Consider the following 14,277-nt stretch of genomic DNA (forward strand, 5'->3'; position numbering starts at 1 on the left):
AACATGCATTACACTAAATTCTCCTGAAGAGGTACAATATTCAAGGTACAACCCAGAATTTAGGTGATGAAAATGCCAGTTTTTGGCTTAAATACTCACGCCATTGTCTCCATGTTAATGTCTTCTGAGGGGTCAAAGGCGCCCCTCATGATCTGAAAACAAAAGAAGAAAACAGTAGCAGTATTATAGTAGTAACTTATTGTCCCAATTGAATCATATGAATTGTTGTATTGAAAACAAATGTCGTTTCCTGGAGTACAAGTACAAGACGCTGTATATAAAAGACCACAAGTCGCAGGAGGTTTTGTAGTAAGTAACATCCAATCACCAGAATAACACTATTTTACCAGTGCTGGTTATGACAGGCTGAAGTAAGAAACTGAGTTTTGTAGAAGTTGTTGAATAAATTCAGCAATTATATATTCTCTTTTGGATTATGGATCAACTATGTAACTATGGTGCAGCGTTTTGTACGTGATTACAATCACAGTATTCTGAATGTGCTAAAGCTCTGGTTACTGGTATTTATTGTCGTTCAACATACTAACCAGACAGAAAAAAAATAATTTCTAAAGAAAGAAGTTGAAACATTTATAACCAATGGCCATATCATTACCATAAAAAAAAAAAATCACATAATTCTCTAAGAGACTGCCATGTTTACAGAGGGGCAAAATATAACCAGCACGCCGGCTCCACCTATATATATTATTAGCCATTTTTGTATTTAACCACTGCCTTTTCCTGGTAACAGACCAATGAAACACAACAATCTTTACAGCAGACTAACTGGTGCCTCGTTTCTCTACGGTAGTTGTTAAGGTATTGTTGAGGTGTTTCTGCACTGTACACTCTTTTCTTGTTCATCCAGGGGGCTATTTCTGCTCAGGCTAACTACACTGTTGTTCTTTGTGTGCATCAAGAAAGACCTACTAGACATTAAGTACGTACAACAGCAAATGGAAAAGCTCCGATGAACTGGATATCGTTACAATAATTACAGTAAGTAACAAAATCTGTGTACCTTTTGAAACAACCTCAACAGAAATGAACCAAAATCACAGTGATCAGCAGCATCACAGCTCCAAATATGTGTGTGTGTGTGTGTGTGTGTGTGTGTGTGTGTGTATGTGTGTATTTTCTCACCTGGGGTATGTTACTCTTCACCCACTCAGTATTCGGGAGGATTTCATCCCACATGATTATACACCGAGCAAGAGTCTGAGAGGGTAGAGAGGCAAGACGGAGAAGGAGAGGGGTAGAAGAGAGACATGTATACCAGATTATGGAAAGGTGGGACAAATTATCACTCTCAAACACACACACACACACACACACACACACACACACACACACACACACACACACACACACACACACACACACACACACACACACACACACACACACACACACACACACAGTGCCACACTAACCCTCAGCAGCAGGAACTCTGGCTTAATGAAATCCAGCAGGAACCAAGTGTCTGGAGGTTTCAGCCAATCAGCAATCGACCTAATGGACAGAACCAGGAAGACACAAGGAGGTGTTAATACCCTCCTTCAGCACCCTCTCAACCAATAGAGAGATGGCATCAGATGATCCCTGAAGAAGACAGGAACCTCTTGACCAATAGCAGAAAGCTACAAGATGGAGGAGTCTTGTTCTACTGAGGGACGAGATTTTTCATCGGGCAGGTTAGGATGTTCTGCTCGACGTTCACATGGACGAGAAAAGGGTGAAAAGTAGAACGCACCACACTTTGGCCATATTTATAAAACTCAGCGTTAGGGTTAACACAGTAATGGTGGATGATTCCTGTCATAGAGTTTGCTGTTCATAAATGTACAATACTGGCTTTGAGGTACCACATGTTATTATGTGGCATAGCCATCCTCGTGATCATTTGCATAATGTATTTTTAACATACACTTTTATTGTTTTTTATCTTAAAATAAAATGGAAAGTGGTTGAGTGATACAACAAAACCCTTTTGATTTTAATATCTAATCGATTGTCCAAACCTTGAGTAGGAGAGTAGCAAGAACAAAAATCACTGCACTCAGAGAGGGAACACCAAGGCCAGGAATGGTCCAATGAGTCAGCACATGGAAAGTACAAAGAGTTGAAAAGATGGGTGGATCCATCAGTTGTTTGTTTTTTCTCACCTGTTGTTGGTCTTGAGGTAGATCATGGCGAGGGCCAGCGTTGCCCCAGGACACGTCACGTCTACATTTATAGTGTCACCCTCCTGGAACGACCATTGATAATGTTGGAGAAAGCTAGCTAACCACAGTAACTAGTCAGCTATCTATCAAAGTTTTGTTGTTAACATATCTAACTTCAACATGTGTGAAACTTCGCTAGTTAAGTGTTGCAGTCAACTTTATTTGAAGAGGTGTGACTTGTGACTGGCAGCTTCATAGAGGTATATTAAACTAAACATTTACATTGGTACATCATTCAGTGTGTTATAATAGTACAGCGAAAGAACACTGCAATAACAATGTTATTACATTTGAGATAATAGTGTCATTGCAGTTCTTTCCTAATAGAAACAGAAATTGATTCGTCCATCTACCTTGATTTGGTAGCTGGGGGACTTGTGTCTCTCCCTGCTGGCTCCAGCCTGAGCTCTGCGGTGGCCCCCCACCATGTACTGATACAACTGCTCAGGGACATTCAGGTCTGTCATCCCAATCAGGTTACTGCCATGCTGCAAGAGAAAGAGAGTGTAGGGAGGATGGGCAAGGGAAGGAGAGGATGATGACGAAAAGGGATTCAACCTTACCCACTTCTGTACTATTGTAGAGGAAAAACTAATGCTCATTCATGAGGAAAGATATGGAGGTTCAATCCTCTTTTTACTGTAGATGCCTGACCAAATGCAAAAATCAAGCCATAAAACTACAATAAGTTTAATGAAGTTTAATTGCAGAAAACGTTTCTGTGTTCTAAAACATCAATAAATAAACTTTTAAATTTTTTGTGAGAAAGTGTGAGAAAGCAATTGCTTCTCCCTGGAGTAAGCAAATATACAGGGAGAAATCAAGAGGAAAATATATCATGTGCAAACAAAATAAACATTTAAAGTTCAACTTCATGCGACTTTCTGTGACCGACAGTTTCCCTAAAACCATCAGATTCTTTCTGATATGACAAACCCGGCCCACCTGGAACTTCCAGCAGGTTAAAACAACATTAAGATTATTTCTGCAAATATTTAATTGACCAGCAGAGTGTTTTTATGTGTGTGACTTACCCCCAGACAGACCATGCCCAGCGCTAGTCCAGCAGCTAATGAATAGGACTCTCTGTCTGTACAGTACTCCATCTCTGGACCAGGGGGTCGACCTGAAAGAAAACAGAATTATACCTTCTTTCATGGCAAGAAAATACAAGAAACTCACTCAAAGCAAGGTCAAAAGGTCAAGAGTGGAACAGCGTGGTACACAGGGTCAACCACTTCTACCTGAATACAAGTAAAGTTAGTGCTTTTAATGTTGATCAACAGAGCATCAATCGAAGAGTCACTAGTCACAAGTTTTGTAAGGATATATTTCCTTGTTTTTAAGGGTTGCTAGTCTGACTGAACAAGCCCACACTCTAGTTAGTGCTCACAAGTATACAATATGTGTAATACTCAAAGATACTTATATAAAAACAGAGCAGAAAAAACAAGGTAGAGATAAGTTCGTTAACTTGTGTTTATGTTTAGGGCTGCAACCAACAATCATTTTCATTATCGATTTATCTGACAATTATTTTGTTAATAAACATATTGATGACATATATTGACATCATCATATTTGAAAAGCTTAAACCTGTTTGGCATTTTTGCCCAGAAAGTGACTAAAAAGATGAACTGATAATAAAAAAAATAGTTGACGATAAATTTGTTGTCAAACGACTCTTCAATTAGTCGACTGATCGTTGCAGCTCCATTTATGCTGGTGCATTTTGACAACGTTGTTCAGCACCTCCGACCATATGTAAAACCAATATGTTGACCTTTAATTAAAAAGTCTGAGTACCCCTGTTTTAAACCTTCAGTTAATCCAGGTCTTGTGTCATTGTGTGTTAGTGTCATCTGTCTGTCTTTTGCACACACACAACCATACACACACACACCTATCTCAGACAGCAACACTTCAGCATTGTGTCTGTGTCCTGTTCCCTGGTACACCAGCCCAATGCCAATTACAGCAGCAACCTGCAGAACAGACAGAGACAGAATTAAATGCTTATAGTTTAATTTTTGTGTGAGTGTGTAAACAAATTGTACATCCTTGTAGATATTTCTTGACACTTTGCAGATCTTAATAAACATGATCCACACAGACACATAGCTGTGAAATTACTCATATACTCATATATAATCACTTACAATTCTGCAATTTCACAGTACACAATGAATATTTTTCCTCATTGCACTTTATCCATTCTCATTCTGACATTTAGGTATGCACGCTCACTCTTACCTGAACATTGTGTGGTACGTCCAGCTCAGTGGAAGTGGGTGGGAGAAGGGCGGGGATGTGTATACTAAGCAGGCGGGTAATTGACATGTCCATGGTGCCCAGTTTGGCTGAAGACACGCCCAGAAGAAGCCCAATGCTGGTCATCTCATGGCCCTGACAGCGCGACAGAAAGTAAAAAAATAAAGTGAAGTAAACAGTGGATTTGAGGTATCAAAGACAGGACAAACAGTTGTCAATGATAAGAATATTCATAACTTCCGAGGACAATTTTGACTCATCATGCAGTGCGTGAACATTTTGAAAGCTGAGATCTGAGGGATTTTTTTCTAAAACATTTTTTGCAAAGGGTCTTTTCTACAAATAAATGGATTTCTTCAAAGAATGGTCAGACCATCAGACCATCCAGTGTGACGTGTGTCCCTGTGTGCTAAACACCTGCTGCAGCAGAACAAATGACTCCCTATGTAATCAGCTTTAACTGAGACTCTGGTCCAGTCAGCTTTCCATGACTGACAGTTTTCATTAGACCCCTGTGGATCCCCCCGGTGTGGGTGTGTGTGTGTGTGTGTGTGTTTACTAATCACAAAGGCATACCACGATCCCCCTACATGTTATAACACCAACACTCCAAAATAAGTCATCTATAATTTAAAATTTAGAGTGTAAAGTAAATTTTTGTTGTATATTCAAATTAAAAGATCCGTTCACCAACCGCTGACACACCACTGGTGTGTTTGACTGATTTGCTGTTCATTAAATCAAATCTCTTATTTGGATGCCATTCAGAGGCCAATTTGCTGAGAACATGTAGGACTAATTTTGTAAAGGATAGTTGAAGATAAATCACTCCATTTAACAGACTGACTAATTGCTAATTGTCAGGTTAATCAATTAAAATGCCAACAAACCAACTAAACATTCAGCCAATGAATTAATTCCTCAATCAGTCAGTAAACTCTAAACCACAATCTTTTCTACAAACACAATTCATTAAGAAATGCTGAAAAATATCCAGGAAAAGACCAAACAACAACAAAATGTTAAAATGTTTGACTAGCTTCATTTCTCTAGTGGATTCACTGAAAATAGATTTTAAAGATAGAGATTAAATATCAACCAAAGTTTTTTCAGCAGAGATTATATCCTACAAAAACACATTTCCTTTAAATGGACATCAACACTCAGATAATCTTCAAGCCACAATTTAAAAAAACTAAACAAATGACACGGACTCAGTTTGTCTTTGTAAAAGGCTGCAGCAACAAGGTGAACACACTGGGAAGCTTAAAAGATGAGGGACAGACGCACACACCCCATCATTCTCTCTAAAACCACAACCATACACAATTCTGATGAAGTGATCCAGAGTATGTCAGCGTAATTTCTCTTTTACAGCGAGAATAGAAACTGACAGAAAACCACCAGCTACAAACAGGCTTCACTGTCGACCACGTTCATGGCTTTCATTCAGACTGAAGGCTGTCAGTTACACACACCTGTCTTTATTTTATATCTATTGTGCAGCTCTGCAGTGTTTCCTGCTGTTTGATTTGGACAATACATCAGTGTGTGTTACTCAGAGCTGCCAGTTTCTTTGACAGAAAATAATATTTTAAAGCGTATAATTTCAACTAAACATAAAATATTTAATGGTGGAATTTATAACGTACAAGATGAGATCACTGAATATATCGGGGCATTCACTTCCCAACTTCTGCAAAAGGGCATTTTGACCTACAAAATGATTTTAACATCAAATGTGTACAATAACCTTTATGGTCAACAAGAGTCTTATAATGCAAAGGAGAAAAAAAACACTCTGGGCATATATATGAATGAATGAATAATATATGAATATTTCTAGTTCAACCATTTCAGGGAGTGGACTTTAAAATCTATATGAGAGCATTCTTACGTCTCATTTATAGAGAAATGACTAATAAGGTAAGCCCTTCAATTCACATCCTGAATCAAAATGGGAACTGAAAATGAATCAATCTCGAACCCAGTCTGGATACTCTCTGTGTGGACTTGGCGCAATGGTTACTCGCTATCTTTAACCACATCTTTACACTGACTTTTTAATTAAGCAAAATAAAGATCTGGCTTGAAGCATCCTGTTGTTTTTCTCACCTGAAAGTGGGAAGGACTCGTCTTTGTTTCAAAGTTCTCAGACAGCAGAGTTTCGCTCTGACTGGCTGCCTGGTTCTGATGCAAGTGTATGGCTCTCATTTACAGTCATCTAGAGAAGTGTGTGTGTGTGCATGCGTGTGTGTGTGTGTGTGTGTGTGTGTGTGTGCGTGTGTGTGTGTGTGTGTGTGTGTGTGTGTGCGTGCAAGTTAATGAGTAGATAAGTGTACCTTTGTATAAACTGTATTAAGTTCATATTTGTTTTCCTTTCTTGCAATTTTTTGTAAGTGGGTGTGCGTACTGTGTGTGTTTGTACGACAGTAACAAACTTAGCATTAAGGTAGAAAGTATTCATTAAACCCAAAATATGTCTGCCTCTGTACGATTAAAAATACATTTTGTATGTTTGCTTAGTTTGTTGCTGTGAAACACGAGGTGTGAAAGTAATACTGAGCCAGTTCCTGCACATGTAGGCCTTTGTGTTCATGTGTGTGTACCTTGGTGAGGTAGTCGTGTATGTTGAGCGTGGCCAGCTTGGTGAGGTGTCCATTGAGGCCCAGGGCCATAAGGAAGCCTGCATACTCATTGGCCAGCTCAGGGCTCTTGGGCTTGTTGTAGGCTATCCAGGCTGAGTCCACCTTAATAAACAAAAAGGAAAGTCACATTTATTTGTACAAGAATAAAGGCGGTTTGTTTACTGCAGAAGAGGGAGAAAGTTTACAATGCAAACATGAACAACTGGGACCAGAGTCTCAGTCTGAGTTTGTCTGAGTTTGTCTGAATATTTCCAAATTTAAGAAGCTGTAAAATCTTTTAAAGGGACCATGAATTTCTTAAATACATTTAATGTCAATTAATTCTTCTTGTATACCAGTGGAAATTTCAGCCTGATGGTGACATTAGAGGAAATGTTACAGCGTCATCAAAAACATTAGGGTTTACTACGACAGTAAATTTAATAGAAATCCAGCGGGGCAGACTGTAGAAACAGGTGAGTAATCAGCTGCAGGTACGTAAAACTGACCACAAGGCCTGATGAAGAGGTAGTGAAGCTGTGGTTTCAGACTGACCTGTGAAGCAGGGGCTATTTTGAGTCCAGCAGCTACTCCGTTATGGAAGCTGGGCCAGCTGGTCATGTTGGGAGGAACATCAATGTTCCCACTGTTCAGATCTACCATAGTGTTCCTTGGAGGGGCGCGGCCTGAGGTACAAAAATAGATATACACAGCAAAATATAATACAGAACTACAAAAATCCTGAGTCTTTACACAGAATATATACATAAAGAATGTCCAGCTGTGCCACAGGGCAGAAAGAGCTTTTCCTTCCTAGTTTGTTAATGATTTGTACATCTAATTTCCTCAAGAGCAAGAATTAAAACCTCAATGTACATGATAATCAACAAAATACACTCTGCCATATTCATATTGAGGTATCCATTCCCTGATATAACCAGAGGTGCCCAGTGGATTTATCACATTTTCTCAGTCTTCCTTTCTGAAACTATAATATTCCATATATTTAATGACATTAGCCAATTTATAGACTGGGGTGAGGGTGTGCATATTTTAACATTATCACATTACCTGTCAGGTTGAGTTTTGGGACAGGTAAAGGTTCAGTCGGTACAGGGTGATAGGAGAAGAGAGTGAAGAGGCCCCGGCCAACTGGAAGAGCCATGGTCCTCTGACACAACTGCAGGAGTCTGGGGAAGACACAAAGATGAGGACGAAAGAGAACAGGGAATTAGAACTAAGGAAACATTACAGATTTAGAGTCAGATAAATCTATGTAATTGAGAGGTATAGGCCACCGCATTCCAATAATTTATCTATGTAAAACTGCAAAAGAGTGACAGATGTCCTTTGAAATTGCCGGGTTGCTTCTCTGTGAGCATCTATGTTCCAAGACCAAGGGCAATCAGGACAGACACATACGTTATACTCACTTGTTCTCTTTCTCTTCTATGTACTCATGGTCCGAAACCTCTGGTAACTGGACAACACTGACCCGGACCGGCCTGGAGCTCTGCAGGAGCCTCCTGACCTCCTGAACCCTCAGATCCTGACTCCAGATCAGTCCTGTGACCTGGAGAGGGGAACAAATTTTCACTCAGGAACTCCTGTATTTGGTATCAACAACAAGCCCTCTTCAGATAATTAATGAAAGCTTATTAAAGATTATCTTTAGAGTGAAGACAGACAAACAATGCAAGACATCATGTTTAATGCATCAGTTACCTCTTGAATAATGTCCGACATCCCATCTTCCTCCTCATCTGCTTCTGTGGTCGCAGGAGGCTCCAAGGACAGACCTGAACCTACAGACTGGAAATGTACACACACACACACACAAACACGCATACACACACACACACACACACACAAACTATTCACGTACAGCCACAATGACAGTTTGGACAGCCTTCAGTTTTATCTCAACAACGCTACACGTTTTAAGATTATTCCAAAGAGGAATGTCCATTGATTTGAGGGGGGGGGGGGGGTGGCAGCTACTGCTGCAAAAATATTGCTAGTATGAAGGCATTAATATGTTATTATAACTACTTTAATAACAGATTATCAGGACACTTTCAATGTTTTATTTTTGAACATGCAATCCTTTGTGTTACAGACCGATTCATGTAATAAGTGAGAAAACTTTCTTTAGCAACAATTAAAACCACAGTTTAAAGATGATGGAAGTGATTGGAAAAATAAGCAAGCAATTCTGAACATTTTTAAATGTTGCAGGGACTGGGCCTGGCTGCAAGCCCTCACAAATATTGCAGGGATTGGTGGACTTTGAGTACAATTTTGAGATTGCAAATACCTGGAGGAACAAGGTTTAAGTACAAGGTCAGGCACAATAAAATATTACGATATTTTGGACACGATAACAATGGATTCAGAGTTTTAGAGACTCTGTCTAACTCTGGGTGTTACTTATTTCACACTCACAGCTTTGCTCTTGGCCAGGGTCATCTTGTGGGCTTGTTTGGTCAGATCCTGTCGCCCAATCAGCAGACAGACCTCCTCTGACCAATCAGAACACGGCTGCTCCCGGCAGCGGTAGATGGCCTCTCTGATGGGCAAAGCCACGCCAAAGGGGACTGACTCCAAGTCTTTCAGGGTGAAACCTGAACCGGTGAAAAGAGAGGAATGAGTGTTTTTTAGTGAGTCAAATAATAAGCCAAGTCCTACTTTGGAGGCTGCTGCTTTGAACTTGAAAAAATGTGTCATAGCAGGTAGAAAAGCCAGTCCCGTTTCCCAAATGCAAAGAATTAATGGTCACATGAGTTTTTATTGATGAGTTAAACTCACACACATATTTTCAAATCACTCTGCTATAAAGTCAAATGTTTTTAATTACTAGATCTGACTTTTCAGGCATGTGGTCTGGCTGTGAGAGTTCACATACTGTAGTGTCACAGGTGTAAATCTGCATTAATGTGAACCAGTAATGTGCTGAAAAAAGGGATATGGCTTCAGCACACCTTCCTCTATATAGATAAAATCTGAAAAAAAGTCCTGCTTGTCTTACCTTCTGAGGTGAGCCACACCACCAGCTGCTCAGCCAGACTCTCACTGGAAAACCTGACCTTCACACTGCTCTGTCTAAAACAAATGTACATACATATTAGTTACAGCAATGATTAGTAAGAGTTTTTGACCTCTAATAGCACTATGGAGCATCTTTTTTGTGAGTGGGTCCCTTTTTTGTTCACAGTACACATTCCTGCCAATGGCTTTACATTATTCCACTGATCAACAGGTGGTGGTAATGCGCCGAGAAGAAGAAGACTGCTAGCTAGCACACAAGGGTGTAAACAACTTGTGTTACAAAATATATATGAAACTCTGCTTAAATATGTTTGAAGAGGAAGGAAATACATTCATCATGTTTACTAGACCTCAAGGACACATACAACGTGCTCTGGTGAGAAACACTGAAAGTAAACACAACTTTGTTTGCATGAAAACGCCACAGGGCACCTTTAATATTTGGGGTTAGGGTTATGTAATGTTTGCATGCTTTTTAAAATGATATTGATGTATTTTCTACAAAATACACAAGCAAATAAACTTCATGATTTACAGTGATTTAAAAAGAATCAAATCATACATTACAAATCCTCTTACTGGAGCTGCTACACTAAATCATGAAGCTCTTCCTCTCAGTGCTATGAACTGAATTACCTTCTGAAGTTTGGTTCATTGGCACACGACTTCTGGCCTGAGAAAGTGGAGGATGAGAGAGCGAAAAAGAGACGAGTGAGGGAGAAAGAGACCAACGGGGTGATTCATTTGTTCTCCCATTTGTGAGATGTCAAACAATGCTCATCGCATTTTCACAACTCTTGGAGGAAACAACTCTCGACTGCATTAAAGCATTTTCAAACCTACACTGGTTGGTTGCTAAAATTTGTCACTAAAAAGAATGGGCACTTAAACTGTGGGTTCAATGAAGGTGACATTTTGTTCCTGATGAGTGGAGGACTGCATTTATGTGGGATGACATCTGTTGTTTGGTTTTGTTTTGTCACTGTAAAATATCAACATAGAGCTGGGAAAAAACTGTCACTATGGATTCTCTCACCACCCACAGTCAATGACCAATTCAGTGTCAGTGGAAAAGAGGCTGATCAAATACCTGCAACGACTGCGGTCATCTCAGCACTGTATCGGCTTTTTGTCGAAGCAAAAACAAATACAGGACATAGGCTGACGTGCAAATCTACGTCACTGCCACCTTTCTTTCTGTGTTACTGGGCCTTGAAGCAGGAAACCACGGGACTGGCAGGTAATAAGGGCTGGTTGCCAATAAGTGTTCACATGCACACACACACACAAAAGACAGTCCCAGGGTGCAATTATAGACAAGTAAAATGATCTTTAAGGTATTTTAGTCACAAAAACAGACCTGCAGAGAGCTTGGCCAGGTACTTTGATACATCTGTCGAGGTAGCATTTTCATCTCTGGTGATGTAGAGAGCATAACTCTGAGGAGAGAGAAACACAAACAAAGAGAAAAATAAATACAAAAAAGCAAAAATCAGATTTGGCATCATTTGTTCAGTCAAAACCTACATCAATATGGTTTTTGGATCTACATTCAAATTTCAAGTGATTGATTTGAAATTTTTTAAAATAAATATGGCAAAAAGAATTATTTCAGAATTATCGTCTGTGTGAACTTGTATGACCTGAGGTAATCAACATGATAACGCTTGTTCAATCTCAAGAAAGACACATATTTTTTCTGTCTTTATATTTCTATTATGCCCACTTTTAAATGACGTTCACGGCACTTCTTTTGGATGTTTAAATGATGAAGAGTGGTTTCATGAAAAGCGGGTACATGAAAAGTAAGTGGATATGATGATGGATCTTCTTTATAACACTCCAGCTAATAAGCAAACACTAAATGTCTGGCAGACAGAGTGGTACTGAAGATCCTGGCTGAGAATATTTAACTCAGGAGGCATTTAGAATTACAGGGAGGTGAACCAGAGGGCTAGCTCATTAGCCATTTCTACTATAATAGCATTACTCTTCCTACTACAGATCCCGGCAGAAATTATATCCGTCACAATATGAACCAGCATAGCGTTAGGAAAAACTGTATAAGGGTAAAAACAAGAGCTAGTGACGAAAACATTCAGAAACTCAGTCTGTTTGTAATCATGTCAGTCTGTCTAGTCCTCCATCTTCAAGAGCAGTGTGGTAGATATAAAGCATCCAAATCTAGGCTCAGTTAATACAGCCAATATTCATTTACAGTGATGCAGTGTCCGCAGGGTCAGACCTGCAGTCGAAAACAACATGCGCCACCTATAGGCAAAAAAGGTAACAGCAGCAGCAGCAGTTTAAAACTATAAATGTAGAAATGCAGATATGCACCATCTACACAGACTACATTCTTTTGAATTCTGTGTAAGTGTAATTTTAGGTGTTATTGTAACCATTTACATATCTGATGTTTATGGTAGAATAGGCAGAACAGTTAGCTCTGGAGCTGTTTTCACTGTAGTGTTAGGCCAGTCATTAGGTCAAGTCATTAGGAGATATGTCAAACACAAACAAACTGCCTTTGCAAAGAGGAATAGAGGTCACAAAAAACTTTAAACATCTCAAGGACACTTAACAGATATCTATTTAACAAAACTACAAAATATGGCCTCAGAAATGACAACTGTGTCCAAATCAGCACCTGTGACCGTCAGTACAACCCAACAGAGTGAGCGTCACCATATTAGTGTTCACTGTAGGGTTGCTTTATCAAATAGTAAGTTGTTAGTTAGCTGTTAGCAACAGTAATGTTTCTGTTTGTCCACTCCCCCATTTCTACATGTGATTTTTAAGATATTAGAAATGTGTGTAAGAATTAGCCTGGAACCTCTGAATCACCACCCTCTGACTAGTTCAGCGAATAACTATAATGAATGAAGTGCAACGAAATGGCAATTAATTCTGATTATCAGGCTTTGTTAGTTAGTTGTCAACAACTGCAGACCCATGAGAATGTAGGTCTACCTGACTAAATAGATTTGCCACTTTAGAAATTTCCTCTTAAAGCTGAATTCAAGATGGGAAATGCTTAATTTAACGGTGCCTTGAGTTTCTCAGAACCTTTTCACATCTGATCTGTACAGTCTATGTATATGTACATATATATATCCACCTATATGTCTGTGTCTCTAATCTGTCTGTCTGTCTCATAGTCGTCATCACCTCCGTCATCCTCTAGAGAAACAATGGCAGCTGGAAACAAGACTTGTTCAAGTACCCTTCCTTCCGTGAAGGTTGAATCCATCAGCGCCACACACATGCATGTACAAATCTCCAGCCATACCATGGCGTAATTGCTCTTTATGTTCAGAAAAAAGAATCACAGACGTGCTGCGCAAATAGATTATCTGACTGCGTCTCAATCAAAGCCGAACTCTTTACCCTCGCTGTCTCTCACTCAAACACACACACACACACCAGAAAGCCAGGGAGCAGGTGGAAAATCAAGTTTAAAAAGACAGACAGAACCTCTTTAAAGTTAAGTACAAAACACACTGTTAGACATCACAAGACCCCTCCATACTTTAGAACATTGTACTTAACCTTTCAATTACAGCTACAGTTCCTCACTCCCTGTGACGTGTCACAATATATACAACGTCTTTGTCGTCCATGTAGCCTGGTCGTCTAAGACGTGTACCATGTAACTGTCCACAGATCAGGGACATTTGTGTTCCCTCATGATTTCTGTCTGCCTCTACTACAGGCAATTTCACAGTTTTCAAGATTTTTCCTGAGAACGTCAGGCTAATCTGTTCTGTTCCACTTTGCATGTTGTGATTTAATTCTCTATATAAATTTGGGTTGGGTCACATGATCATCACACATTTAAAGGTTATGATTGCTAAAAGTAAAAAAATAGCTAAATAAAGTCGTACCAGAACCAGCAGCCTGGTCCTCTGACAGATGCCAGGCAGGTAGGGGAAAGGCGGGACCTCCTCCCCTCTCAGACAGCTACTGAGCCAGCTGAGCACACAGGGAGGCTCCGCCCTCAGGAAGGATGGACGCTGCATCTGACCAAACAGGGCTTAGGAGGGAGATGGAGGGTGAGCGAGCAGAGACGGACAAAAGAGAGGAGACGAGAAGGTGATAAA

General features: G+C 39.8%; 1 protein-coding gene across 1 annotated transcript in view; it reads right to left on the reverse strand.

The window, feature by feature from the left end:
* Positions 1–14,277, reverse strand: part of anapc1 (anaphase promoting complex subunit 1) — a 47,756-nt gene that overhangs the window by 15,993 nt on the left and 17,486 nt on the right. Inside the window, exons 23-40 of the mRNA XM_070915640.1 lie at positions 14,062–14,210; positions 11,535–11,613; positions 10,811–10,847; positions 10,155–10,228; positions 9,572–9,750; positions 8,852–8,938; positions 8,560–8,699; positions 8,198–8,316; positions 7,682–7,812; positions 7,109–7,249; positions 4,482–4,634; positions 4,132–4,213; positions 3,263–3,354; positions 2,582–2,716; positions 2,169–2,251; positions 1,437–1,515; positions 1,147–1,221; positions 100–152 (exon numbers count right to left, since the gene is read on the reverse strand). Of these exons, the coding sequence (XP_070771741.1) occupies positions 100–152; positions 1,147–1,221; positions 1,437–1,515; positions 2,169–2,251; positions 2,582–2,716; positions 3,263–3,354; positions 4,132–4,213; positions 4,482–4,634; positions 7,109–7,249; positions 7,682–7,812; positions 8,198–8,316; positions 8,560–8,699; positions 8,852–8,938; positions 9,572–9,750; positions 10,155–10,228; positions 10,811–10,847; positions 11,535–11,613; positions 14,062–14,210 (1,888 nt within the window). The remainder of the gene's footprint in view (positions 1–99; positions 153–1,146; positions 1,222–1,436; positions 1,516–2,168; positions 2,252–2,581; positions 2,717–3,262; positions 3,355–4,131; positions 4,214–4,481; positions 4,635–7,108; positions 7,250–7,681; positions 7,813–8,197; positions 8,317–8,559; positions 8,700–8,851; positions 8,939–9,571; positions 9,751–10,154; positions 10,229–10,810; positions 10,848–11,534; positions 11,614–14,061; positions 14,211–14,277) is intronic.

Source organism: Enoplosus armatus, chromosome 12 (assembly GCF_043641665.1).
Source record: "Enoplosus armatus isolate fEnoArm2 chromosome 12, fEnoArm2.hap1, whole genome shotgun sequence".
Lineage (NCBI taxonomy): Eukaryota > Metazoa > Chordata > Actinopteri > Centrarchiformes > Enoplosidae > Enoplosus > Enoplosus armatus.